This window comes from Aspergillus melleus (genome assembly GCF_016097325.1).
Source record: "Aspergillus melleus strain CBS 546.65 chromosome Unknown contig1, whole genome shotgun sequence".
Classification (NCBI taxonomy): Eukaryota; Fungi; Ascomycota; class Eurotiomycetes; order Eurotiales; family Aspergillaceae; genus Aspergillus; species Aspergillus melleus.
Window position 1 is genome coordinate 2,899,240 of NW_025763370.1, and position 27,019 is coordinate 2,926,258.

At 50.0% G+C, this 27,019-nt stretch overlaps 8 protein-coding genes and 1 non-coding gene across 9 annotated transcripts; 4 read left to right on the top strand and 5 right to left on the bottom strand.

Annotated features, from left to right (window-relative positions):
* Positions 1–286: 286 nt before the first annotated feature.
* DOM34 (putative translation factor pelota) lies at positions 287–1,643 on the top strand (the record flags this gene model as incomplete). The annotated part of the gene is made up of 3 exons (XM_046082664.1): positions 287–364; positions 439–927; positions 1,005–1,643. 3 exons carry the CDS (start codon positions 287–289, stop codon positions 1,641–1,643), a joined length of 1,206 nt encoding a protein of 401 aa, XP_045938621.1.
* A 175-nt stretch (positions 1,644–1,818) lies between these two features.
* On the bottom strand, positions 1,819–1,892 carry LDX57_001023. Its single transcript has one exon. It is a non-coding gene; the product is annotated as a tRNA-Ile (tRNA).
* Positions 1,893–6,011: 4,119 nt separating this feature from the next.
* On the bottom strand, positions 6,012–7,258 carry LDX57_001024 (uncharacterized protein; the record flags this gene model as incomplete). Its single annotated transcript, XM_046082665.1, has 4 exons — positions 6,012–6,200; positions 6,264–6,329; positions 6,406–7,062; positions 7,136–7,258. The coding sequence occupies 4 exons, from the start codon at positions 7,256–7,258 to the stop codon at positions 6,012–6,014; spliced, it is 1,035 nt and encodes a 344-aa protein (XP_045938622.1).
* Positions 7,259–10,243: 2,985 nt separating this feature from the next.
* Positions 10,244–11,387, bottom strand: LDX57_001025 (ER lumen protein-retaining receptor; the record flags this gene model as incomplete). Its single annotated transcript, XM_046082666.1, has 3 exons — positions 10,244–10,864; positions 10,940–11,226; positions 11,288–11,387. The coding sequence occupies 3 exons, from the start codon at positions 11,385–11,387 to the stop codon at positions 10,244–10,246; spliced, it is 1,008 nt and encodes a 335-aa protein (XP_045938623.1).
* Positions 11,388–14,335: 2,948 nt separating this feature from the next.
* Positions 14,336–15,511, top strand: LDX57_001026 (SANT/Myb-like DNA-binding domain-containing protein; the record flags this gene model as incomplete). Its single annotated transcript, XM_046082667.1, has 6 exons — positions 14,336–14,340; positions 14,683–15,055; positions 15,117–15,164; positions 15,226–15,258; positions 15,318–15,401; positions 15,470–15,511. The coding sequence occupies 6 exons, from the start codon at positions 14,336–14,338 to the stop codon at positions 15,509–15,511; spliced, it is 585 nt and encodes a 194-aa protein (XP_045938624.1).
* A 1,167-nt stretch (positions 15,512–16,678) lies between these two features.
* TPN1_2 (purine-cytosine permease family protein) lies at positions 16,679–18,566 on the top strand (the record flags this gene model as incomplete). Its single annotated transcript, XM_046082668.1, has 6 exons — positions 16,679–17,128; positions 17,185–17,338; positions 17,392–17,464; positions 17,518–17,631; positions 17,700–18,405; positions 18,483–18,566. The coding sequence occupies 6 exons, from the start codon at positions 16,679–16,681 to the stop codon at positions 18,564–18,566; spliced, it is 1,581 nt and encodes a 526-aa protein (XP_045938625.1).
* Positions 18,567–20,115: 1,549 nt separating this feature from the next.
* Positions 20,116–21,308, bottom strand: cox5b (cytochrome c oxidase subunit IV; the record flags this gene model as incomplete). Its single annotated transcript, XM_046082669.1, has 6 exons — positions 20,116–20,198; positions 20,258–20,348; positions 20,409–20,509; positions 20,641–20,799; positions 21,003–21,056; positions 21,218–21,308. 6 exons carry the CDS (start codon positions 21,306–21,308, stop codon positions 20,116–20,118), a joined length of 579 nt encoding a protein of 192 aa, XP_045938626.1.
* A 443-nt stretch (positions 21,309–21,751) lies between these two features.
* TPT1 (tRNA 2'-phosphotransferase) lies at positions 21,752–22,808 on the bottom strand (the record flags this gene model as incomplete). The annotated part of the gene is made up of 2 exons (XM_046082670.1): positions 21,752–22,573; positions 22,662–22,808. The coding sequence occupies 2 exons, from the start codon at positions 22,806–22,808 to the stop codon at positions 21,752–21,754; spliced, it is 969 nt and encodes a 322-aa protein (XP_045938627.1).
* Positions 22,809–24,538: 1,730 nt separating this feature from the next.
* On the top strand, positions 24,539–26,801 carry LDX57_001030 (putative serine peptidase; the record flags this gene model as incomplete). The annotated part of the gene is made up of 10 exons (XM_046082671.1): positions 24,539–24,781; positions 24,839–24,956; positions 25,021–25,175; positions 25,246–25,368; positions 25,420–25,592; positions 25,647–25,734; positions 25,797–25,902; positions 25,986–26,145; positions 26,264–26,461; positions 26,585–26,801. 10 exons carry the CDS (start codon positions 24,539–24,541, stop codon positions 26,799–26,801), a joined length of 1,581 nt encoding a protein of 526 aa, XP_045938628.1.
* Positions 26,802–27,019: the final 218 nt, after the last annotated feature.

A 27,019-nucleotide genomic window follows, 5' to 3' on the forward strand; every position in this document is an offset into this window, starting at 1 on the left:
GACGTCGGTCTTTGACTCGGTTTTTCGGGTCCGTTGATGTTTGGTGCTGCATCACGACTGTGTCGTCAGTAATTCCTTGAATATTGTAACATCCTCGACCGCTCAGATTATTGATCAACTCGCGCGCACAGACTCTGGATTTCCGAGCTCCCGAGTAAGAGATTGATCACGAACATAGCCGGCGAAAAAAGACCCCGCATCAACAGTTGGATTCCTCCGTGTCTGGTTGCACGCCAAATCTCCCTCATTCTCTCTCCCATACTTGGTGATATCGCATCTGCGCAATATGCGCTTGGTCAAGAATAAGATCGAGCTCAATGGCTCTGGCACGGTGACCCTGTGCCCCGAGGAGCCGGAAGACATGGTACCTACCCCTCCGCAATCCAGAAAGATAGAAAGAAGAAAGGAAAAAGTAGAGCCACATACTAACGAACACAGTGGCACGCATACAACCTCATCCGACCCGGCGACCTCCTCCGCGCCAGCGCCATCCGCCGTGTCACAACAACCCAAGAGACGGGCTCGACAAGTTCCGCGCGCGTGCACCTAACGCTCGAGATCCGTGTCAAGGGGCTGGACTTCGACCCGCAGAGCTCGCAGCTGCATGTGAGCGGACAGATCGTTAACGAGACGCAGCACACGAAGATCGGCCAGCACCATACGCTAGACCTCGAGCTGAATCGCAACTTCACGCTAGAGAAGGAGGTCGGGGCCGACGGCGAGGGCGTCGGCTGGGATAGTATCGCTGTGCAGATGCTCAAGGAGGCGGTGGATGAGAGCGGTAATCGGAGGGCTGAGGCCGTTGCGGTCGTTATGCAGGAGGGCGTCGCGCATATTTGCTTCATCGGGCAGTTTCAGACAGTGCTGAAACAGAAGGTCGAGATGTCGGTGCCGAGGAAGAGGTATGGAGGTGGGGATCATGACAAGGTTGGTTTTGTCCGCTTCTTGTTTTGGAACTTATTAGGTTCTTAACGTGGATGACAGACACTAACAAGAACTACCAGGGAATGTCGAAATTCTTCCAAGTGACGCTAGACACGCTCCTCCGACAAATGGAGTTCAACACCAGCGCCACGTCACTCACCAACAACGAGACCGTGCGGCCGGTTCTGCTCGCATCGCCGGGATTCGTAGCGTCCGGATTCCAGAAATACATCCAATCGATCGCGGGGACGACCACACCGGCCCTGAAACGGCTCCTCCCCAGCATAGTAGTCGTGCACTCGGCGTCGGGATACTTGCACTCACTCTCGGAAGTGCTTCAGTCCCCCGCCGTGAAGACCATCCTGGCAGATACGAAATACGCGCGGGAAACCAAGCTGATGGACGACTTTCTGGACCAGCTGCGCAAGGAAACGAACAAGGCGACGTACGGGCCGCGCGAGGTAGAGTCGGCAGTCGATCAGGGCGCCGTGGGCCGGGGCGGAGGCGTCTTGATCATTTCGAACCGGCTGTTTCGGTCTCAGGATGTCGCCGAGCGGAAACGATGGGTGTCGTTGGTGGATCGAGTGCGGGATGTCGAGGGGGGTGAGGTCCGGGTTCTCAGCTCGGATCATGAGAGCGGTAGGAGGTTGGATGGACTCGGAGGGATTGCGGCGCTGTGCACGTTCCCTGTCATGGATGAAGATATGGAGTCGGATTGAGAGAGAATTGAGATTGAAGTGATGTTTACGATGACGAATATAATGATTAGAGTTGTCTATACACGACGTTGAAAAAGTTTAACCCTGACGACCAGTTCTACAAAAGCCCACCCCTATCTCTATACAAGACCACCAAACTAAAAGCAAAGCAGGAGATAAAATAAAAAAAGAAATCTGGTCCCAGAGAGGCTCGAACTCTCGACTTCGGAGTTATTAGCTCCGCACTCTAACCGACTGAGTTATGGGACCTTTGATTGATGATATCCGGATCCAAATAATGTTACATAAACCAAACACTCAGGTCCCACCATGATCGGCCCGCCAAGTCGCCAACTCCGACCGACTGGCTAAAATTACATTTCCGCCCCTTGCAAAACATCAACGACCTGCAAATCAAGCTCGGAGGAAACACCATAGCGCCGAGACTAGTCAAGGGGATCTCCGAGAGGGATTCTCCGTCTCTCCCTGACGCTCTCTCTGGTCTCTGCAAAGCACATGGCCTCCACTGTAAGACGGGACGGTAGGACCTTTCGGAGAACGGCGCTGCCGAAGACCAAGGCGAGTGGACTCGAGTCGAGTCATATACTTACTCGGGGTCTCCGTGCTCCGTGGATGATGATGATTATGATTGATGATCATCTATCGAGCGATCTAGCTGATGATTTTGGGGTCATATCTAGGCATCAGGGTTGATTCGATTGCGCATACGTGATCTCATGGGTCTGAGAGTGGGAATGCTAGCGAAAAGATAAATAAATACATAATAAAAGGTGGAACGTGTCAAGCATGGCATCACATCTCTACCACATGGGGTTTTCCGTCTTATGATGTCTCAAATATCAATTGAATCAATTTTCGCGCCTTGCATGGCCCTGGGCCCCGCCCGGCCATGAGATTTGAGAATGAACGACCGAGAAATCAGGATCCGATCAGGGGACGGGGAGATTACAATGAGTCAGTGTCCACTCTCCTACATATCAGCTCACCGTAGTTTACTTACTCTACGGGTATTGGGTCATATTCAGGTAGAATACCTGCCAAACCACCTACTTGCGTGGTACATGTACATACATACGTACAGAAAAAATCCCGAACCCCCAAGGAAAATGGAGTAGGAGAACGGAGGGACGGGGGAGATCCGCGGCATTCCATTCTGCCATGCTATCTTAATCCATAAGCTGCATCTGCCTGCGCCTACGGTTGCATAAGTCCACCTGTCAAGTTCGCAAATCGAAATTAATGGGCAGAGAAAAAAAAAAAAAAAAAAAAAATCCCCCATCCTTACGTAAGAGGCTGAGAGGCTGATTCGCGGGTCGATCTTTTACGGACATCCCGTCATACCTTAAACGGAATATGTAGATCATTTTCGGTTGGCGTGCAGCTTGTCGACTTTTTTGTCTAGGGCTCACTCACTTTGAGCTCCAGCCAAGGCTAGTTAGTAGTTCGGTTAATACTTAATGCATGCGTGCATCATAGTCTAGTAGTAGTTAGTAGTGGTCTAGTCAAGGCTGATAGCGGTTGTCGTTGGGACAGCTAAGGTTAATTGGCTTAAGGCGAGGGCCAAGGCTACGGAGGGAGGGTCGTTCAAAATCGTCGCGTACTGTCAGATAGTAGCCTCTAGTGGTTATCGAGGTATATACTAGGTGTACTGAGTACTGCCGCGGAGTCCGGAGAGGGGGCGGAGTTGCGCCAATTGCGGTGGTTCGTTGAGTCCGTACTCCGTCTGTGCTTGGAGCCTTGTGCAACATTGCTCAGCTTTAGGTTTCTAACTACTGGACGGGGAAAACGTCGAGAATGTTGGAATCAGGTCTACAATCGACGGAAATAGCAACGCATACCTACATACCGCCACTTCGGAGCCCGAATGCCAACAGTCAGTCGTAAGGTCAAAGGAATGAGAAAACCCGAAAAATATAACTAGTGACAACACCCTAACAACTAGTCTCCGAAGTTTAACCACTGAATCGGCCTCTCTCCAACGTCCACAGCCAGTAGAATCAAGGTCTACAGATTAAAAATAAATATATAACAGCTAAACACTAAACAGGAACAAAGAAGCGAAGGTTAATCAAGTTCCATCCATGGCTTGCTGCTTGTACTCCTTCGTGCATCCATCAGGAGTCAAGACGTTGGCAAACTAGATCCGGGTTCGGCAAACGAAAATACCACCCTACCCCGACCAGCTAGCCAATTTAGGTGATAGTTTGGAGTAGAAACTAAGAAAGTCGAGAGTCGAAACTAAGACTTCGATATCCGGGTTTCGGGGAAGACGTAGACTCCGTAAGTCAGGTGTCTCGGGCTCCCTCAGCCTTCCTACCAGTGGTCACTACGGAGTACGGCGACTACTAGCAGTAGTATACCACTGTTACATGGTCAGTAGGATCCATCCATCCATACTCCATAGCATAGGCCCATCACCCGAATGCTTCCGAGATCGATTTCGGCCGGCTGCCGGCTAGTCGGCTGGCCACTGCGCCTTACTTCTAGTGAGTCCTAGTCAAATTATCGAACTAAATACTGACGGAGTACAGACAATAGCAAATCATACTGCGTCTAACTGAACATCTATCAGCCTGGCCCGACCGGCCCCTCTCCAAGGCCTTCCGTTTCCCCTCAGTTCTAGCTCTTGGTCCACGACCTCCGGCGTAAGTACGGTAGGTGAAGTCCGGATTGGGTGGTCTCATCCGATGATTCTGATCTAGATTAGGGTGGTGAGTGGTGAGTCGGCGACTAGTTAGGTTAGTTAGCGACAGCGACAGCGACGCATGGGGCCGGCGGTAGAGCATGGCGTATGCACTGTCGTTCAGCGCGCTACGGGGAGGGTACTGTATGGCTGGGAATGCCTCCCTGTCTGTCTGTCTGCATGCATGGACGGATATGCCGGAGGATTTTATGCAGCGGTTAGAGTTTCGCTGGACGGTAGGTTACTGTTAGACGGGTAGACAGGTCGGAATGTATATTTCAGCCGCAACGGCAGGGGTGCCCTCGTTGGTTGCTAACTTTGTAGGGTGATAGTCCTTCGTCCGTTGGGGGTTGGGACTAGGATTGGGATCGTGGATGGTCATGGGTGTACGCTGCATGGCCCGACTAGACCGGGCTAGGTAGGGTGGACTTGCAGACAAGATTACTTCGTGCGTGTAGGGCAGAATGGAAGCGATAGCGATACCTTGGTACCTCCGGTCGGCGCTACCACGGCGTGTGCGTACATACCTACTTAGTCCCTGGGAGCACTTACGGTGTACTCCGTTCGATCCGTCTCTTTGTATGCAAGAATGAGACATATTGAACAACTCAACACCCAAGCGGACGTAGGTAGCCGTCAAACTCAAATAGATGCGAACCACCATCATCCAAAAAAAGAGTCAGGGAAAGTATAACAGAGGTTCGACCAAGTTCTGGTCTTGATTCAGGCCCGAGCTCAACATCCAGCGCAGCCCACCTGAGCAAAGAAAAGAAGAAAGAAAGAAAGAAAAAAAAAAGCAAAAACGCCAAAAGCGACAGGGAAGGGATCGGAATCCTCTTTGTTGTGGAGTGCGGCGGCTAAGTTCGTTTGGGGCTGATAGATTTAGCGCTGCGTCTATCCATGCCCGGCGTGGTTTTAGGGCCACTGGATCGAGAGGGGCGGGGAGGATGGAAATGAGGTCTTGATTTATTATTTTTCTGTGATTTTGGTTTTTAATTCGCTTTTAGTGCTCGGGCACATCCTGATGTCGAATGATGTTATTTAATTTAGTTCATTCCATTCTACTCAAGCCCGGTCTAGTACGGTATACGTAGGGAAATGGAGATTGGGGGCGCTTGGGTGATCATGAGCGAAACGACAAATAAAAGTGGGCGCGTACGTGTCTGCCTAGCTATGAATATAGGGCCGGTATATTTAATATATTATTAATTAATTGAATTGCATTTTTACCATTGGCTGATTATTGCTGGATTCCTTAGGCAATGCCACCGACCTAGTTTACCTACTTCTCCGTACTCCAGGCGGTACTTTGATCGACATCGGCCGATGACGATGGTAGAGGTCATTTCAATCATACTTTGCAGTTTTGAATTGATTGGTTGCTTATATGTCCAAAGAAGCGAATGAAATCAAAGATAAATAGCTAGTCTCAAGATAACGTGACCGGCTTGTCATGCATGCTCCGTAAAAGGGTATATGTCTGTCCGTGACAACATAGGGAAAAGGGAAACACTAAATAAACAAAACAAAGAATCCAATGCTAACCATGCGAACTCCATCCCAGCGCAATAGGAGTTATAACACCATCCCTTAGAGTAAAATATCAAGAATCGAAGTAGGGTAGCCAAGAGTAGGGTAATGTCGAAGGAAATAGAAGAAAACAAAAGAAAACCGTAACATAAAAACTAAGGATTCGTAACGTTGGTTGTCGTCCCTCGGGAAGCTTTCAGCATCGCTCGTCTTCGTGCATGCTGTGGATCGGTCATTCGTGGCGGCGGCACATTCCCGCGATCTCGGTTCTGTGCGTCAAGGTACCGTAATTGGGCTTCGCATTGTTGGGCGCTGAACGATTTGTCGGAGCCAAATTCTCTCATCTGGAACCAAAACCAGATCTGTCAGCCAGTGTTTACGTGTGATTGGGATCATTATGATCTCACCTTCTCAGCAATCAACTCGTACTTTTCATGCTCCCAGTACTCGCGAGCCTTTATGAGCCGTTGAATCTAAACCACTCGAACGGTTAGTCCGCCTGCCAGAGATAGAAGTCTTGTAGATGGGTGATACGGTACACGTACTCACATCATTCTCATCCCACCGAGCCAAACGCTCCTTGCGTCGGCGCAGCATCCGCATCTGTAGACGTGCTTCCGACGCATCCTTGTTGAACTTCTCCCGGAACATCTCCCGAATGACCTTCCAGGCCAGGTTCTGTTCGCGGAGTCGTTCAACAAAGGCGTCTTCTTCTTCGGCCTGCGGATCTCTGCGGCCACGGCCCGCTGCTCGCGGCCGCTGATGGGAATGAGGTTCGACGTGTCCTTGACGCCGCTCTTGCTCCAGACGCTGGAGCCCCTCGGGATGAGGGAGTATGCTGATGGGGGTCTCCCGACCCCCCTGCGGCATGTACTTGGGGCTGCGGCGTGCCCGCTTGGCGGAGGGTGGTTGAGGGGAGAAGCCGCCCTCGCTGAAGCCGTACTCCGAATCGTCCGGGGCGTGTCCGAGACCGGCGTGCATGTGTCGAGGGAAATCGCTGGGGAAGGGTGCCGTGATCCCTAACCCGTGGGGGTGGGGGACGGGCTCGGCCATGCCATACTGGTATTCTTGCGAGTGGTGACTGAGTACCGGGCTGGGCCGGGCATGGGCAAAGGAGCTGTCGGGGAGACTGATGGGGGTCAAGATGGCCGAAGGCTGGAAAGCTGCCGCAGAGGTGTACGGGTGGTTAACGCCACCATAGGGGGACTAAAGCCAATTGGTAGTCAGTACAATGCTGACCCCTCGGAAAGCAGTGTAAGGAATTGGTTCGAAAACGTACAGTGTCTACTCCGTTCCACTGAGGTTGCATATCGTAGAAGTTATCCATTCCATCACCGGGAGTAGAGACCCCAGGGCCGTACGACACCGGCCCTGTGTATCCACAAGGAGTCTGAGGATACATGAGGAGAGTATAGAAAGACTTGTGCTCGAAGGCTTTTGGCGTATAGGGTAGTAGTATGTTGGCAAGGCTCAAACACTTGGTGATACAAGAAAGACAAGATAGGAGTAGACGCAGATGAGCGGAGTAAATGGGACCATATAAGTTTCCGAGTAGACCAAAAGAAAATGAAGATAGGGTATGGGTAATCTTAAGGAAGATGAAGGTTTCCAACTTGATATAAAGGAAGATAGTTAAGGAGGTAAAGAAAGAAGAAATGAAAGGATCCACGGATGTGACGTGTAGTAGGTTGATATATACTCGGTAGGTGGGATCTTTAATAGAGGAAAGTCGGGCTGCCTCGCGAGGCAGGGTTGAATAGTAGGAGTATGAAGCTCTGACTTTCTTTTTTTGATTTTCTTTTTTCTGTTTTCTTTTTCTTTTTTTCGCTTTTTCTTTGGTTCACAGGTCTAGAAAGCTCCAAGAAGTCTGAATCGATAACGCCGACTATTGCTGTGCCGCATAAGTTTTGCTACTAACCAAAGATGCGGACTTGACGATGAGCCTGCATTTAAGCGCTTTACAATTCTTAACGATGGGTCCTTTTTTAGCTTTTTAGAGCAAGAGTCATTTTTCCCATCCTTTGACATGACATGGGGACAGAAATCAGCCCCCAAATCTCTGGGGGCGCAGACTTTGCATTCCTAAGGCCCACCCGGTTACTCAAGAGAGGGCGAGGCAGCACCTGCAATCGAAGGGTCCCAATGCTCTGGATCTCCAGGGGTGGACACCGTAGGATGAGCATCATGGCAAAGGAATGGAATCGGTGCTTAGCGACCCGCCAAATCCCTAGGAAATCAAATGACGGTCGGGGGTTAGCGCTGTAGCTGACAAGAGGCTACTGAACAAGGGACATAACTAGTGGACGGCTTCGAGAAAGAAATCCCCCGAAAGACATAGTCAAGGAACGAGGGAAATTTTTGGAAATAAAATTAAAAATTAAAATAAAATAAAATGGCGCGAGAAAAGGACCGACTAAGACTGGGACCAGAACCAGAGAGACGAACGTATCCAGACCTTAGCCGCTACGACAAGAAGTGGAGAGGCACTAGGAACTGAGAAGCGGAAAGGTTGATTAACGACTAAACGAGTACTAGTAGCCCCAATGGATGGCAACCAGAGGGCTTTTTTTATTGATTTGTTTTCTATTTTCTTTTCGGTCTTCTATTCGGCTTCTTCTTTTAGACCCCGTTCATAACGGAGTAGGCGATGACCGAATAATCAAGAAGGAAGATTTAATAATGATAATACCAAGACAAACGCGTATGAAAGGGGGACAAAAAAAAAGTAAAAGCTCAACACATCAGAACAAGAAGGGCCATCTATCTAGATCCCCCTCCCTGCCCCCCCGTCAAGACAGCTGGCAAGGATGACCATTGACTACGGAAAAGGCGGGTTGTTTAAGCGCTTCGGCGTTGATTGCGGCTGTAAATCGCAGTGGGTTTGTACCAGACTAGTTCAACAGTTAGCGGGATTGACAGACTGGGGGGGCAGAAGGGAGATGCTCGGGGATCAAAGACCTGGGAGTTTAGTCTGTTAGGGCCTTGGTTAGTCGCCGGAGCTGACCACGGTCCCTCCATAAACTAAGGACCGAGGGGGGGCCAGAACGGCGTGGTCTAGCGAGCGATCAGTCGCTTTAGGCCCTAGCAAGGGATTGCCCTCCTACCGGTGGTCTGCATCCATCCCCCGCCACGTGTCCCCGAAAGAGGTGAGCAGTTACGCGCCAGATTAAATCTTGACGGCTATTCTACGATCCCTGAGCATTGAATCCTGGAGCTGCTATCTCTCCCCATCTTCAAGGCATTTTAGTCCCCTTTCTCCGACTTTCCAGACCGTCAGCAACGGCGGTCCCGAGAGGTGGTAGGCGCTTAAAGTTGATCCTGGTAGGAACGATTGAAGCATGGGAAATTAGGGAGGGACTGAGAAACGAGAGAGGAAAAAGAAATCAATCCTGCTGCTAGTAATGAAAATGCAAGGACCGCAAGGCAGATAATTTTTTCCAATGGAACGTTACGATGATGATGCATGTGCAGTGACGAAGTATGAGGAGGAGGATGATTCTGATGTCGTCGCCCCCATGAGGGCCTAATCGAAGATCAAGAGTCAAGGCAATCACCAGGTAGAACTAATAACTACTGTGTACACTGTGTAAGAAAGCACTTTCTACTATGTAATAATCCAAAGAATAACCCAGAATAATAACAAGGTGGAGAACACGTGATGTCACTGGGTCCAGGAGTTCGACCGGGCTAAAATCAACGTGGGTTCGAGGGATCTCGCCCTTTGCCTGTGGGCATCCCGACGCCGAAGTCCCGAGATACGACGCAAGACTGGCATGCTGGAGGCTTGTCGATCAGGCTTTTCTGCCCTTGAAAACGGCCCCCCTCTTTGTCCTCCTCAAACGGTTCGGTGATTTCCGTTAACCGTCTCTGTTGTCATAGTGACTCTTGTGATGGCTATGGTGGCTATGTCCAGGCGCAGTCGGTCAAGTTCACGGTAGTCATGAAACAACGGGCCTGCATCTTCTAATTTTATTATCATTCACAATCTTGCTCTCACTATTCTCTGGAGACTTTTCCAGACCACGAGGGAACTCTCAATCCTCTCAATCCTCTTAACTCCGCCCATCCCCACGACTCCGAATGATCGAACCATCCCGCAAGCTTGTCCGCTTTGGGTTTAGCCCAGCCACGGCAGGGCTGCTTTCCGAAAGGGGAGCGATCGACTTCCAGGGCAGCTTGGCCCGTTGCGACTGGACTTTCAGTATTTGGAATTGGTATCCGTATCCATATTGAAAGGCGGGGATAAATCAACTCATTTGGAACATTTGACAAAACTTTAAATTAAACCACAAAGCGTCCCAGAGCCAGACATTCGATCGACAAATATCACTTCTATATACGGGATAAATTGAGTTATCGGGACTGATGTCCGGATTGAACCACGGCTTTACCGACCCCGAGTCGGAGATTGCGTCCACACGTTCTCGCCATGGTCCCCTGGATGATCCTCCTCCTCCTCCAAAAACCCCTCCATCTCACTATCGGTTCCTTTGTGTGTCCCGGGCTGTTTGGGCGGTGGACGGTGGTCCTCCAAGGTGTCGTCCGCGGAGATAGAGATCCCTCTTGCTCCCCAGCGGTTGTTCCCGGGACCTTCCCCATCCGCGTCCCTCAAGTCGTCGGCCTCTTCTTCCCGGAGGTGTTGCTCCTCGTCAGTACTCCGCCGTTGCCTAAAATTCAAAACCTTGTTCAGCAACCAGCTGTTTCGAAAGTCTTCGGAGTCGACGACACCGCCATTGCGCAATTTAACCCGTTGTCGCGTGTAATACACCCAAGCGAAATCGATATAGAAGGCTGTCTGGACGACCCCAAACACATCCGCAATCCGGTCCCACCGATGCTCGGGACCAAATCCTTGCACGAGCCATTTCAAGATGTAAAATGCCCGATAGGACCCTAACGTGAGCAGGTAGAAAGAGTTGATCACGGTAGGTACTGTCGTCTGCCGTAGGAGCAAGAGTTGAGGAAGCACACAGACGGATTCCAGCACAATCGAGAAATTCCAGCACATCTACATATTGCGGAGAAAGGTCATCGGGTCAGTCGGAGCGATCAAAAGACAAGCAGTTTTCCTTGTCCAACTTACTTCCGTGAACACATGATCCGGGTAATGCCCGTAAAAGATGGGATTCAAGATGGGAGCCAAAACCAGAGCCACAGCCATCGATCCCAGGGCCAACTTCCATGCTCGTTCCCGTTCGCGTGTCCGGGGGAAGATCCTCATCATTATATAGATAATGTAGAACGAAGATGCGATGTAGAAGAGCTTGAAGAAAACAAGATAAGGCTCCTTCCAGTTGCGGGGCCGAATCAAGTCAAGATACCGAGTGACAAAGACCATGGCGTAAAGAACTTGAGTGAGGAGCGAAACACCTGGAAGAAGATACATCAGGTCAATCCTCGCCTTCTATGTCTCTTCAGGGGCACAACGTACCTTCGGCGCTCTTGTTGCGATGGATGGCCCATATCAGGATGCCTTTCGACGAGATATGGGCGAGATCGGCCAGCAGCTGAAGGAAGAAAGTGAACTTCATGATAATTCGACCGAGCGGTCTAAACTGACTAGCCCCTTTGGCTTCCTGACGTTGAACGAGACGCTATAGACGGGCTGTTGAGCTATCCCTGTCTAGACTGGAGACCATGGAAGACTGTACAGTCGACAAGAGACGGGCAAGGCACACCAGGTGGCCTCCGTTTGCGGAAAACGTGAGGGTGCAAGAGCCGATATCGATGGAAACGTGACAACGTGGTCAATTAAGTAGTACCCGACGGTATTGGCACTGTCAACCCAAAGGATTGAAGGGCGGTCAGGTTGTTCGTCGAAGCTTGTCGTACAGGTCAGCTCTCGCTATCAAGGGAGCTCCCGCTCACGGGATCCACTCGAAGCTGGGGCCGCGTGTCCAGTCACGTGTACTGCGGATGACGTCAACGCGTGCTTTGGTGGTGCTGGAATTCCATACAATAACGTGATGGCCTTCGCTTTCGGTGTGGTGGCCTGTTGGATCGACCGTGACTACGAGTCGGCTGTTGATGTAGTCAAGCATGCCGTAGAATGTAGACTATATGGTGGGAAGATGGAGAGGTTTGGATATAACCAGTACAAGGTGCTCTTCACTGCTTCTATCCTCATATACTTCGCTGCATGCGGTGAAAGATCACGTAAAGAACAGTCACCATCACAGTCATTATTGCAATTTCCTTTTCGTGTCCTTGATAATCTCGAGCTTCGGCACTTGGACGAGACTTCTACAAATCACGGACCTACTGATGGATGCCTAATGGATGTTGTAGTTTGAGATAGATATATATAGCGCATCACCCACAGTGCCATTCATTACATGACATGTAAAGCAGTGCGCGCTCGTAGATAGAAGCTTTATAGACCTCGCCGAAATGTAGAGCAGAACTACTCGACGTCCAGAGGATTTTCTGATAAGGGAATAACCATGGATGTATTCGGATCAGAGGCTCATACTGGATTGAAACGAATAAATAGATGTTGAAGGAATAAGATGTTAGATAAGAAGATAGTAGACGCCTCAGTTTATGGTTAAGGTGGGGAAAATGGGTGGGTACAATTTCAATATAAATTTGACTTTGGTAGGTATGCTCCGTAGGAGATGACTGACAAGGTAATTTCACGAATTCCCGAAATCCAACTCGTCGATAATGGATTTGAGATCCGATCGGGAGAGTAGATAACAAAGACAGCCAGACATAGTCCGAGCCCTGCAGAAGTCTGCGATGGGAAAAGCGAGAGGGAGAAATGACGGAAGCCATTGACTTACCCCGCTTTCCGCATTGGAGGAGCAAAATACTCCATCCGCCTCGTTCTTTTTATTTTGGCTATTATTTTATTTTCCCCTCCTTGGTTTTGCTTTTTCTTTTTCAATTTTCCAGTTGAGGGAGTTTATATTTTTACCTATTAATCATGAAGCTATTCAGTAATTTTTACGCTCGTTTTTTCACCGTCATAATCATTTTTATTTCGTTCTTCTGGCCGCCAAGCTATCCATTGAACTCGGTCTGCCGCAGTCACCGGATGCTGGCGTCTCTCGGACCTTGTCAGATTCGTTGGCTTAAGTTGTCTTGGACACTGCATCCTCGCCAGGTTGACCTGGAGCTGCGATCTCTATGGACTGACGGGTTCCCGCCACTATGACTAGTATTGTCTAGACCGGACTCGTCACCCGGGAGATCGATATCGATACGATATGCTGAAGATGGGGGGGTTTCTGCAGTGTCGTCGTGCTTGGACCGTGGAGATAGCAGAATGATGCCAGGGATGAATGCTCAATAGGCGCGATTGTCTAGAGAAGTACCTGTTGCCATCGATTATTATTATTATTATTCTTAGTATTATTATTACTACTGTAATTATTATGATCATTTCCTTCGGTGATCATCCTGTTGGCACCAGACAATGAAAGAAGAGAGGCACTAGTGAAATGGGTAGAATAAGAGCGAACCGACTGAAGATAGTATGATCTATTCATGTAGTCCTTAATGGAATAAGGTAATCTTCATCGTCAACGTCGAAGCGAGGAAAAAAGCAAGTAAAGACGGAGGTAGCGGGATGCCAACTTCCCCTCATGGACGGTTTTAGTTTACTAAGACGAACATTCTACGTATCCATTCACCTGTAGGTAGGTTACTGACTTACCTGCTCTTGGGCTCTTCTCCTCAACTCCCTCTTCCCTCGCTCCTCCTACCTTGCCTTACTTCTCTTCCCTTCCCTTCCCTCCCTCCCTCTCTCTTTCTCTCATGTTTTATTTTTCATTCAACCTTCTCCCATTTACTTCGTCCCTTTGAACTCTTCCATGTAACTCAACCGACCTCTACCTTCCGTCCGTCTCGTCGAGGAGAGAATCTCGTCATCAGCTTGATCATGAACTTCGACCAGTAAGCCTACTACTCTCCATTCTCCACTTGTCCTGACCTGATCGTCTTATCATCGTTCTTCCAGTACTCCTCCTCCTCCCTCTCCTCCTGCTCCTCCATCGTACTATTTCCAGCCTTTGTATCCTAGTACTACTACTAATATGCTTGAAAGGTCTTCTTGTGACTGTGCCTAAACCTGTTTATATTCTATACCCCTCTCTTTTTATCTCTTCCAATCCATTCTGGCCCCTTTTCCCACTTCCTCCCACCCCGATGTCCACCGCTTTCGCCCATCTACCTACATGCACGTAACATGAGATTTCTCTTCTTGCTCTGATATTTTCTTTGGATGACTACTATCCTTCTACTACCCTACTCTCTGGTGTTCTTCTATTTCCTTGTCCCGCGGCGCTACTGCCACGCCGTGGGATGCGCCCGTGTCATCGTCATCGTTTGGTGTAACCAGAATCTCGCTTCCCTCGACTTGACAGGCCAATCTCCACGGCATGTTTCTTGAGAAGCAGAATTGCTAATCTCATAAGCATGTGTATCTACAGATGAATCGGCGCAGCGTGATTGGGAATACTGCGTACCGTCCACCATGTCGTAAGTTCGTCCTCGTCCTCCCCACCTCCTTGGAGGCCTTGGTAGTGCTCAAGCAACGAAAGGCCTATTTTCCGTTGATTTTTATTTATTTCCTTTTTCCATTTCGTTTCTTTTTGTTACTCCCATATGTATTTATATATAGATACTTGTTGTCATGTGCTTTCTGTGGTTTATTTTGTCGACAGGCGGTTCCTCTCTCCTTCACATGTGACTTGCAAGAGAGATTCTTTCATCTGTTTCCATACTCTCGCAATCATTTACATGATCCACTCTCTACTCTTTTTGGTCCTCGTTCATTCACTAACGCTAGCACCTCTCTGTTTTCTATTCCTTCTGGCTCAGGTCCCCTCCTACCAATAAACGTATCAAAACATCCGCACCTGTGAACCCTCCAACTCAACTGCTAGCGCAGCAACCAATCCATCCTTTTCATCAACCAGTGCCATCGTTCGAGGGCATTCCTATGCCCCAACCTCAGATCCCTCCCTCAAACCCACGCAAACGCCGTGCCTCCCCTCAGTCCGCAGCTGCGACGAACATGGCGGCGCCAATGCCCACCACTGCGCCGGGAGACCTCGCGCCGGACCATGGAGGCGGGGCGCCTGAGGTCACCCCTCGAAAGAAGGGCCGGACAAATACTCCATGGACTGCTGAGGAAGAGCAGCGACTGAAGACGATGCGCGATGCTGGTCGCAGCTGGAGCGAAATCGCCAAGGTACGTTCGAATGTCGCATCCCACCGCTCGACTGTCACATGTTAATTGCAGTCTGTCGCAGACTTTCCCCACTCGCACTGAGGGAAGCGTGAAGAAGCACTGGTATAAGGTAACGCGCATTAGCCCCGGATTTTAAACGGGAATGAACGTTGTCGCTAACCCGCATTCAGGATATGCATTATGCCGAGTTTGCTGAAGATGAGGTAAAACCCATGCACTTCTCAAACCCCCTTGCTTCAACCTAATGCTGAGGATTGTATAGTCCATAGCACTCAGAGAAGCTATCAAGGAATATGAGTCCAACAAATGGAAAGTCATCGGGCAGAAAGTTGGCAAACCGGCAAAGGTCAGGGTTTTCATCTCTCTTCCTTCAACTCGGTCCCACGTCCCCGCTGCTGACTCGGATGACTGCAGGCATGCGAACAGTACGCGAAGGAACATTTCAAGGACCTCTAGATTTGACGAAATTTGACGAAGTGATGACTACGACTGAATGCATTTTTGATGCGTTTTCCGATTCCCCATGACCGTCAGATTCGCGTTCTGGCGCTGCTTCGTGCTCACTTCTTTTGTTGATGATTTTTTATTCTCTTCTCCTGGGCTCTATTTGGTTATTCTTTTCGTCCTTCTCTCTTTCTTGTCTTCTTCAACACTGCGTGATATCTACAACAATTTGCACAAGAGTCGGCGACGAGTTACGGAGTTGATGTTTCGTTTCTTTCTTCCTTGTATCCTTATTTCTTACCTACAACAGGAGTATACCCCTTGCGGTTTTTCAGCTCTTCTCCCAGCGCATGTTGTTAAGACTTACTACCAATATGAAAGGCTTACAGGGCGACAAGAGAAAGCCCATCGGTTGACGTGCCACGAGTAGCCTGACAATCTGTAGCAGCGGAGTCCCTTCTACCCCACGTACAACTGGATACTTCCTTTCCGGTGCTGACGGGTGGCGGGCCATACTCATTGGCGCAGCGCACCGAAGTCGGCGGGGGTCTCGATTCCGGCTGTCTTCCCCGCCAAACTTTCCCACTCCACCTCTTCGGTTTTTCCTTTTTTTCTTGCCTCTCTTGCCTTCGTATCCCGTTTGACTGCATTTTGCTTTTTGATTCTCCCCTGTCAAGATTCATTGCATGGTATACAATTGCCATTTTCTTGTCCGAACCTGGTTTAGGTGAACTTTGAAACCCCATGAATCCTCTGGAAAATCAGAATTTACCAAAGGGCATTTGACTGACGTGAAATTTGAATTCACCCAACTAGGTTGCGACTACTGCATTCCAATCGCAATACGGAAGCAGCCTCTTCTCGAGTACACATCTCCCACCTGCTGCTCACCTACTTCCCATGCAAGGGATGGCTATCATGAAGACGAGTAGTGTGGTTTTGTCTGTCGATCAAGGTATCTAGGTAATCTGCCTGCATGAAGACCGGTGTTCGGCAACCGTATGTCGCGCATGGCTTGAGCCAGCTCATCGCTCTACAATCGGTGTGCTGCTTGAGTTATTCTGTGCGACAGGGGTTGTCGTTCTGAGAATATACGGTTGAACTTGATCTGGATAATTCCAGCGAAAGAACTCATGCGCGCTTCTCCTTCGGTGGCAATACTGACTGAAACGCTCCAGCATGTCCTCGGAAAGCCCTATCCCCGCCTTAGCCATGCCTTCGAAGGAAGTTTACACCGTGGAACAGCCGTCTCGTCACGACCCCGACCATGAAGATGGGAACGGTGCCGCTGTGGCGAATGGCTCGCATCGACCTTCACGCCTGGCGAGATATGCGAAGAAATTCGAACAGCGCCTGGTGGAATACAACCTGGAAGCCAGAGGAATAGAGCGAGTGCGGGAGGATGAACGCATGAAGAAGCTCTCCTGGGTGTCCTACCTGCAGGCGCTCCTGCTGTGGGTATCGATCAATCTGGCGGCCAACAACATAACCCTTGGAATGCTGGGACCCGTGGTTTATGGCCTTAGCTTCTTGGACTCGGCTCTTTGCGGAGTTTTTGGGGCCTTTGTTGGAGCCTTGGTCGCTTCTTGGATGGCCACATGGGGCCCGATATCTGGAATCCGCACCATGGTTTGTGGCTCATACGGTCTCATCGGGCAGTTGGAGATGGTCTAATCGAGATATAGGTTTTTGGTCGATATGCAATGGGCTGGTGGCCGAGTAAAGTGGTCGTTATCCTGAATTTGATCCAGATGATCGGATACTGCCTGATCGATTGTGTCGTCGGTGGGCAGATTCTGTCTGCCGTGTCTCCGAATGGAAGCATGTCGGTTGCCGTCGGTAAGGTTCCCGGAACACAGATACCATACGCCCCAGCGACTAACATGCGGAAGGAATTGTCATTATCGCTGTGATCAGTTGGGTGATCGCCACATTTGGCATTGAGATTTTCCATGTTTACGAACGGTGAGCCCAGCTTACACCCAAAGCGAGCCACATCAGCTGCTAATATCACCAAGATTCGCCTTCCTTCCTCAGCTCATCGTGGTTTGCATATTATTCGGCGTTTCCTCTGTGAAATTCGACTTGTCCACTGCGTCTCAGGGCGACGCTCGCACGCTCGCAGGAAATAGGTAGGTTCCTGACACCTGTTGAGCTTTGCATGTTCAATTCTCTGACAAATGCGTTCTTGTGTATTCAGATTGTCGTTCTTCTCACTTTGTCTGAGCGCCGCCATCACCTATGCACCGCTGGCCGCCGATTTCTTCGTATACTATCCCGAGAAAACATCCCGAGCTACCCTTTTCTCGCTTTCGCTTCTTGGCCTCCTGGTCTCTTTTACCATGGCTTTCCTGTGCGGAATTGGGCTCGCATCCGGCATTACCTCCCATCCGGAGTACGAGGCAGCCTACAACAACGGAGCCGGAGCGCTCATAGTCGAAGGTTTTGGACCGCTTCACGGTTTCGGCAAGTTCTGCTCGGTCATCATCGCTTTGGGACTCATCGCCAACACCATCGCCCCGACGTATTCGTCTAGCATTGACTTCCAAATCCTCGGCCGATACGCCGAGAAAGTCCCGCGCGCCATCTGGAACACTGTTGGCGTTGTGATCTACACTGTCTGCGCGCTTGCCGGTCGCGGATACCTTTCGGAAATCTTTACCAACTTCCTCGCCCTCATGGGCTACTGGGTCGCCATCTGGATCGCTATCATCCTGGAAGAGCGCTTCATCTTCCGCCTTCGCACTGGATACAATTGGTACGCGTGGTGCGATCCGTCCAAGCTCCCAGTGGGTATTGCCGCGTTCATTGCGTTCTTGATTGGATGGGCCGGCGCGATCCTTTGCATGGCGCAGGTCTGGTATATAGGCCCTATTGCTCGCTTGGTGGGTGATTATGGCGCAGACGTAAGTTACATTCCCACCTCAGATACTGGCTTGATAATTTATGAGAAAGCGCGACATTTGCTAACCAGTATTCTTAGATGGGAGTCTACGTCGGTTTCACCTGGGCAGCTCTCGTCTACCCACCTTTGCGGTACTTTGAACTTCGTCGGTTCAAACGTTAATCCGTCTCTACATATTGTAGTGGTAGATGCTGTACAGCACGATTTATGAGCATGTGATATTCACATCCATGTATACAGCGACAGCCAAGGTAGCGGCACCACGTCCATATGCTGTCGTTATCGCATCACCTCCCTGCACAATCATCAAAAGACGATAGAATATCTTCACACGAGCAGTATTCTATATAGAATCTCGTTACACTCAAAAGTTTCCCAACAGCGAGAATAAATTTTCCTCTCTACGGAATAGATGCAAGCACTCTTTTTCCATGCCAATATGATAATTTAGCTATATCAATCTACAGGAAGCTACTGAATCCTTCAGACAAAACCAAGAAATGTCAATGTCATCTTACTATCTAACCCTTGTCGCCAATATTTATTCCAAATACCATAAGCAGGGGCTTTCTTGGAAGTACAGGAATCAAAAATCGGGCCCCGTAATATACGAACAAGCGAAATTGACTCCGTCTTCGCACTGCCTTATGCATGGCCCTTAAATGTAGTCTCCTATTGTATGGGACATAGGCAGCCACATGAATTAGATCGAATCTGCGCCACATCTCGCCCCCATGATTAACGGTATGTATGTACGGAGTAGGCCTTTTGACGTCCGTTCCTGGTCCTAATTCCTATTCCTTCTCCGGCGCTAGGTCTTGGCCGATGCAGGCGCATGGTTCGTATATTATTATAATTGTCATTCTTATTTGAGCATTGCATCTCGAATAGTAGTTAGCTCGTTAGTTTATAGTCCATGTGTTAAAGCTCCAGCCCCCCCGGGGCAAGGCATTCGAGTTAAATTGTCATGGATTGTATGGCAATACAATAATGCAAATGCAATGTAACCGGGCCGGGGGCTGTTCGTATCTTTAAGGTACATACTAACTGGGATCCCATCCAGATGTGTTTGCTCTTAACCTGAGGCCTATTTGCACGACTAGCTAGCCAGCTTTAGAGCCTTGACATGCATTCTGAGGAACTTGAATATTGTATGATTTAATTGCAGTGAATGCGGACAGTGCACGTGACATTATCTTTGCTGCCGACGCGGTTGATTCCGGGATCCGGAAGGATCGCATCATGCCACCCTTGTTCGGATATCCTATCGGCGGAGAGGGAATGGTCATTCAGGTCATGCCATGTTTATGGTCACTGGCCTTGATGTAGCGGGTGGTAGATCCGTACGACTTCAGAAAAAGTAAATTAGAACAAAACAGTCACTCCCCATTTCAACTCGACTATTCTACAAGAGACAAGACAAGAAAATGTCCGCATTCAATCAACACAGCAAGCACAGACACACACACGAGGACCCAAGAAATTCAAGACAAAATGAAGGAAACAAAATAAAGAAACATCCATATATAAAGGCCGGCGATTAAGAAAGGTAGGTAGGTAGTAATTGCTTGCTCCCTTTTTGGTGTTGATTTTTTTACATTTCCCTTCTTCTTTTGCGCTTCAATTGTCTTGAATTCTCTATTTCCTTCCTTTCAAATACATACCCCCGCGCGTCCCCTATTGTTATTCGTCGCAACGTCAGATAGGTGATTTACCGGTACCAGTACTCGGGCTTGACGTAGTCGGCGAAGGTCTTGGGCTCCTCGGGAGCGGGGTGGCCGTGGCCGTGGTCGTCTATTGAAACTCGGATTAGCATAAACATCAGAATTCGTAGGAAGATGGATTGAACTCACGGGCATGGGGGTCCTCGTCGGGGCCGATGTAGTTCAGCTTGACGACGTTACCGCACTCGCCGCAGCGCTCGAGAGGGCGGTCACGGGACACCTGGAAAGGAATGATAAGCAGCCGCATCTCGGATGTCAAGAATCACGCTATTCGTCTTACCGTCAGCCAGTTGACCTGGTGAGAGTCGGCAGGGTAGCCAGTGCAACCGGCGTACTGCTCGTCACCGGCACCGTTGACAATGATGGGGTTGTCAAGGGTTCCTAGAAAGGTGATAAAACGCGCGGTTAGCTATCATATGCATTGGTAGACAGTAGAGCTCCCGTGGTTCTCAAGTAGCAGATAATCACGGAAGCTGCTTCGTATCATGTTCAGAAGAAAGGGATATATGTACCCTTGCGGGAGGCATCCAGGGGCCTCATGTCGAAGATGTCAATGCCCTGCATCTTTCCGATAAGTTCCAGACGCTCGAGACCGGTGGCGTGCTCAACGTCGCTGGGGACGGTTCCGGGCTTGGCACCGGGGGGAACGAGGTCCTGCTCAGTGTTGATCTCTGTTCCAATGATAGACAATCAGCATGGTTCTTGACGGTGGTCGAAGCATCGGATGAGGTCGGTTTGTCTGGGTCATTGGAGACCCCGCGCGACAGTAACCTCCCCCATACTGCGTAGCCTCAGACAATGACCTCGAACGAGTTCTGCGAAGCATTGCGGAGGAGCAATTGGGTGTGGAACATCTCTCGGGTGAGCTACCGACCTTCGAAAGGAAGGATCTTGCCATCCTTCTCAACTCCGTACTTGGCCTTGTTGGCTGCACACGAAAACAATAGTTAGCCGCAAGTCCGCCAGAAAAGGCATTGTGTTCGATATGATTGGCATTGGGATCCAATTGGGTCGTGGGGGGGAGGGTGGCCGCGTCTTGTTGTCATAGGAAGAAGCGGTCGTGGATTGGAACGGTTTGGAATCACGTACAGCGGATGACGGAGGAGGAGAACGGGCGAGCAGCGAAGGCCCGGGCAGGAGTGCGCCTCGCAAGGGTGAAGGCTGTGCGTTGAAGGAACATTGTCCAGGTGGTTGATGTAATGACGGCGGTCGAGAGGGGGGGATGAGGACTTGGAGAGGGAGTTTGGAGTTGAGGTGAGTTTGAAGCCGCTTCGGCCCGTGGTCGGTCGAATAGTCAGCACCGCCGGGTGATTGGCTGCGCTTGGGCTACGGCGGCCTGAACATGCCATCCTGGCAGCGTTGCCCAATCCGGAGACGGTTTAGGGCTTAGGGTTGAAGAGGCGCCATGTCAGTCGACTCGGAATTTGTCGGTCGTCATGTCATGCAATGATGGTCTGGACATTTGACATTGGCGCTTATATCCTCATTGCTGAGGGCCGATGCTACCTGTGACACTACGGAACCAGATTAAGAAGTTGGTGGGTCCTACAGGGCTCACGGAGTGAAGATCAAGGAGTTTTGTAGATATCCGCAGATCTAGAGTGGTATACAGACAGTTCCTCCTCATTTCTTCCCCTTCCCTACATTCCCCTTGGGGTTCCTCTTGGTCAAATCGGCCGGCAGCTCCTGGAGTACCTGTCCATTCTCCCAGATCTTCCCCATGCCCCGTTTGCGCTCCACTACAACGTCAAAGAACTCCAACGGAACGAGCTGGTCGTCTCCGTTACCACTTGACATCCCTTCACTAAGGATGACATCATTCTCGCTGCGCCAGAACGGACACCCGGCAGTCAACGCTTTCTCAATATTGATGTAGATCAGAATCTGGGCATCTCGCCGCATCCCCGAAATCACCTGCGGTTCATTTTGTTGCTTCTGACCCTCTGTCTGCGCAGATAGCACAGTATCCAACGCTGGCCCTGTCGCAAAATGCACCTGGTTCCGTCCCATACATCGCAGTCCGCCTGATTTTAGGATTGCTGGCCATGCAGCGTGGAACGTTCCGTGCACCACTGTTTTCGGCAGCTTCGATTTATCCTCTAGGGTGATCTTCTCCAGAAGAGACGCGGCTTCGACACTCTTGATGCTGTGACCCTGGGTTGCGCGGATCAAAAAGTGGGAAGGATTCTGATCTTGCACGGCAAGCGCCGTCGCCGTCGCCGTTTCTTGCGCCGCACTTGTCGTAGGGACCGCCGTGTTCTGATCTAACGTAATCGCATCTTGTTCGTGTACCGCTTCTGTCGTTGTCGTCGTAGCAGGGGCATCCCGTTCCACCTCAGCCGAAGGGATATGTAACAGCGCAAAACGCTTCTTATCCGACGAAGAGACCGCGTGCAAGATCTCGGGGAAAGTCGTTTGCAACGATTTGATTTTTCTCCATGCGAGCTGTGTGACCGCGGCGAATGCGCGATTTGGTTAACGTCTCTCTTTCTAACCCCTCATTTGCTTCTCACAAAGGGGAACGGGCGCATACCACGTCCGCCACGTTGGCGTATCCCTGGTTATCCATCTTGATGCCTTCTTTCTCTGCTGCGTGTCGGAGGAGGTGGCTGAGGGCTTTGGAGACGAGCACGTCGCGTCCGCCTTTGCCTTTGCCTTTGGCGTTGCGGGGTTGAGACATTGTGTGTGTGGCGTGGGCTTGCAGGTAAGGTAGGGTATGTATAGAATAGAAGTAGCGCGGAGGAGTTAGGGCCTGGAAAAAGAGTGATAGTTGAATGGCGATATAGTTGTTTTGTAACGGTCGTGGTAATCGGAGTTGATATGGAGGCCGGATCATCAGAAGCTAAGGGGTGCTCGGAGTCAGCCTGCGGATGTGACTCATTAGTAACAATGAATCAGAGTCAGCGTCGTTTGTCTCTAAAGCCAAAACAACACGAATTGACAAAGAGACGTAGGCCGGGATATTGAACTTACCTTGACAGCTGCGCGTCGTGAGAGTGGAAAACTGTTGACGTTCAATTTTGACATCATCGGGACCTGATCGATGGCACTAGGCCCGAAAAGGCATGTGGCTCTAGGCCTTCGATGTATGGAATCTACACTTTGATCTATTCTCAAATTCTTATCAAATTTAGAACATAATGAGTTTACAAACAATCTACCAGATTAGAATCAATTGGTCCGGCCTGTTAATTGGACCCCTGTTCTTTGCTTTGGATCCCATGGGGCTGGGTGACTGGCTCTCTGCGTACCTAGTTCCAATAACTCTCTGAGCACCAAACTTTTTCTTAATTGATCACTATATTTGCAGTTCATTGTCAGCATCAGTTGGCAGTTAGATCAAAATCTCGGTGCAGAATCTTCCTTGATACTATGTTCGCTGAGCACACGGGGTAACTAGTCCCTTTGGGCTATGCACGGCTTGGAAGTGCCAGAAACCCGTGATCCTCAACTGGAGAGTTGATTTTAACGAAATGCGCATATTCTAGATGTTAAGCATCCCGATAAAAGTATTAGGATATTGTGAGAAGAGAAGGGAGAGTCTGTGTTTATCTCTCCCCAGAGGAACACGGCTAACCCCAATAGGAAGGTGTCATTTCTCCGCAGATTCCAATCCCCTCAGCATCGAGAGCGAATGTCCGAGTCATCTCTTGCCGATAGGAAGCCATCTCCCTTCATGATTCAACCCTTGGATTTACTTTCGTCTTGCTACATCTATTCACAAGAGACAGATCCGCCAATAACAAAGACGCTTGCCTGCCAAAATGGAATGCGAAATTGACTCAAAGCATCTTTTGAATCTCCTTATTCTTCTCAATTCTAACCTAAAAAACCAGTTTCCGTCTGAAACTGCCTTGTGGATTCTTGACTGCCCTGGATTTGCTTAAATCGTTGCATTGAAGCTTCGATATTAACCAAGTGGGGCCCTTCCATTGAACTAAGATGGTGTTATCTTGCTGATCAAGACAGTCAGCGTTGTTCCTGCAGGCCAATTCACCCACAAGATCCGCCCGAATCCAACTTAAGTGCAACCTCTAGTCTCTAGTCTGGCCTCTAACTATGCACCTAAACCCGTCTTTCCATACGATGCCTCTGCGCCAGCTGCATCGCTTATTCTCGTCCGACGCTCTCCGACGGGCATGGCACGGCGCCGTTGCCTCTTCGGCCTCCGTCAAGGCCTGCAGATTACAAGGCTTCTTCCTGGTGTAGAGTAGCATAGCAATGAGGGGGAGACGGAGGGATCAGCTAGGCTCCTTTTTATCTTCACACCATGTCTTTATTTAAGAAACATTCACAAACACCCCGTGGCCCATATTAAAATGTCCCCTGTCCTTCACCCCGCGTGCTTTCGGTCTTCCTCCTTTCCTAACCCCTCTCTCTCATCAATTGCTCTACAGACAGCTCGCTATCATGCGGTTTCTTTCGGTTGTCCGTTTGGCAGCGTTGGTAACCTCCTGGGCCTCAATTGCTCAGGCAATTCGTCCTCCTATCCCGGTCCCTGAACCCGTTCCCAGACCGGTCTCGCTTCAGTCAACCTCCACTCAGGGACAGGCGACCTTTCAGCAGCTGCTAGACCACCATGATCCTTCAAAGGGCACTTTCTCGCAGAGGTACTGGTGGAGTACGGAGTTTTGGGGTGGTCCTGGATCGCCAGTGAGTCGGCCTTTCTGTTCCTTCTCTCCAGTTTACTCCTAACAATGCGGATCGTAGGTGATTCTTTTTACCCCCGGTGAAGTCGCGGCCGATGGATACCAGGGATATCTCACCAATAAAACCTTGACCGGACATTACGCGCAGGAAGTCCAGGCGGCTGTGGTTCTAGTGGAACGTGAGTTGACCTCGTTTGCAGAATAGAAAGCCTCCGTCAGCAAACAACTAAAGGATATTTCTAGATCGCTACTGGGGTGGCTCTTCTCCCTACAAGAATCTCACAGCGGAGACTCTGCAGTACTTGACACTGGAGCAATCTATTCTGGACTTTACCCATTTTGCGAAAACCGTGCAGCTGCAGTTTGACAATTCCACTCGCAGCAATGCGCAGAGAGCTGTGAGGCAATCCCGCTCCTTCACATACTATAAGGTAGTCTCCTAGACTAATGCCAGACTCCGAAATTTAGCCCTGGGTCTTTGTCGGAGGATCGTACAGTGGTGCCCTCGCAGCCTGGACCGAAGCAACAGCCCCCGGTACCTTCTGGGCTTACCATGCGACCAGTGCCCCTGTGGAGGCTATCTACGACTTTGTGAGTAAATCTCTGCCGTAAAACTAGATTGAGTCTATCTAATCCACGAAGTGGCAATACTTCGAACCCGTCCGAGAGGGTATGCCTCAGAACTGCAGCAAAGATGTCTCCTTGGTCGCCAATTACATCGACGGGCTTGGAAAGAACGGCACCACCAGAGAAAAACAAGCCGTAAAGGAACTGTTTGGTCTCGGTGATCTGGAGTATTACGATGACTTTGCTGCGTAAGCCATCCAGACAGAATGTATGATTCGTGTCGAGGACTGATTCAAGTATAGGATATTCCCCATCGGTCCATGGTCATGGCAGAGCAACAGCTTCATTACTGGGTATTCAGACTTCTATCAATTCTGTGACTCTGTTGAGGTGGGACTTCCCATTGTGCTTTCCCACTACCCCTGTCACATCGATATTAACCCATCACATAGAACGTCAAAGCCGGCGCACCAGTCGTCCCCGGACCAGAGGGCGTCGGTCTCCTAAAAGCCCTGGCAGGCTACGCCAAATGGTTCAATTCAACTGCCCTTCCTGGTTGTAAGTCAAACCATCTACACATTCTCTCTATCTTAGTATCCATGACCTATGTTCTCTAATACTAATAACATGTCTCTACCTAGACTGCGCTAGTTACGGTTACTGGACCGACGAACGAAGCATCTCCTGCTTCGACACGCACAATGCCTCTAGCCCGCTCTTCACAGATACCTCCGTAGCCAACGGCATGGATCGTCAATGGCAATGGTTCCTCTGCAACGAGCCCTTCTTCTACTGGCAGGAGTAAGTGTACTCACCCACTTACCTACCCTCTCTTCCTGCTCATACAAAAGAACCCCCTCAATTACAAAGCAAGATACCTGGCGTATAGGCCCCATGCTAACCAACTCCCCTCAACCAGCGGCGCCCCCGAAGGCAAAACCACCATCGTCCCTCGCACCGTCAGCGCAGAATACTGGCAACGCCAATGCCCACTCTTCTTCCCCACCGTGAACGGCCACACGTACGGTAGCGCGAAGGGAAAGAATGCTGCCACAGTAAACGCCTACACGGGGGGTTGGTCAAGGACGAATACGTCGCGGTTGATTTGGACGAATGGGTGAGTCTATCTCTTCCCCTTCCCCAACTTTCTTGACCCCGCATTTCGTTTGGTTCTCTTTGCTTTGTGGAGAGAGAATTGGTAAGACAGAAGTAAGTTCATCCACTGATATCAATGTTCTAGTCAATACGATCCATGGCTTGACTCGGGCGTTTCATCTCGATTCCGGCCCGGTGGCCCGCTAAAGAGCACGGCAGCTGCGCCGGTGCAGGTTATTCCGGGTGGATTCCATTGCTCGGATCTGTACATGACGAGCTATGCGGCGAATGATGGAGTCAGGAAGGTGGTTGATAATGAAGTGGCGCAGATTAAGGCCTGGATTGGGGAGTATTATAACTAAGGGGGACAGAAAGAGGGTATCGCACATGAGCTCGATGAAAAGAGATACATGCATGCATAGATACGTCTACTGATAGATCCTGGACAGGATATCTGAGATAATTAGAAACCAAAAACCGAAGATCAGGCATGGGTTAAGAGGCACACTATGTACATGGTTGACATATCGCACCACACCTTCCGAAGAGTGCTTAGACTTCTTCCTAAAGACGGGTCACT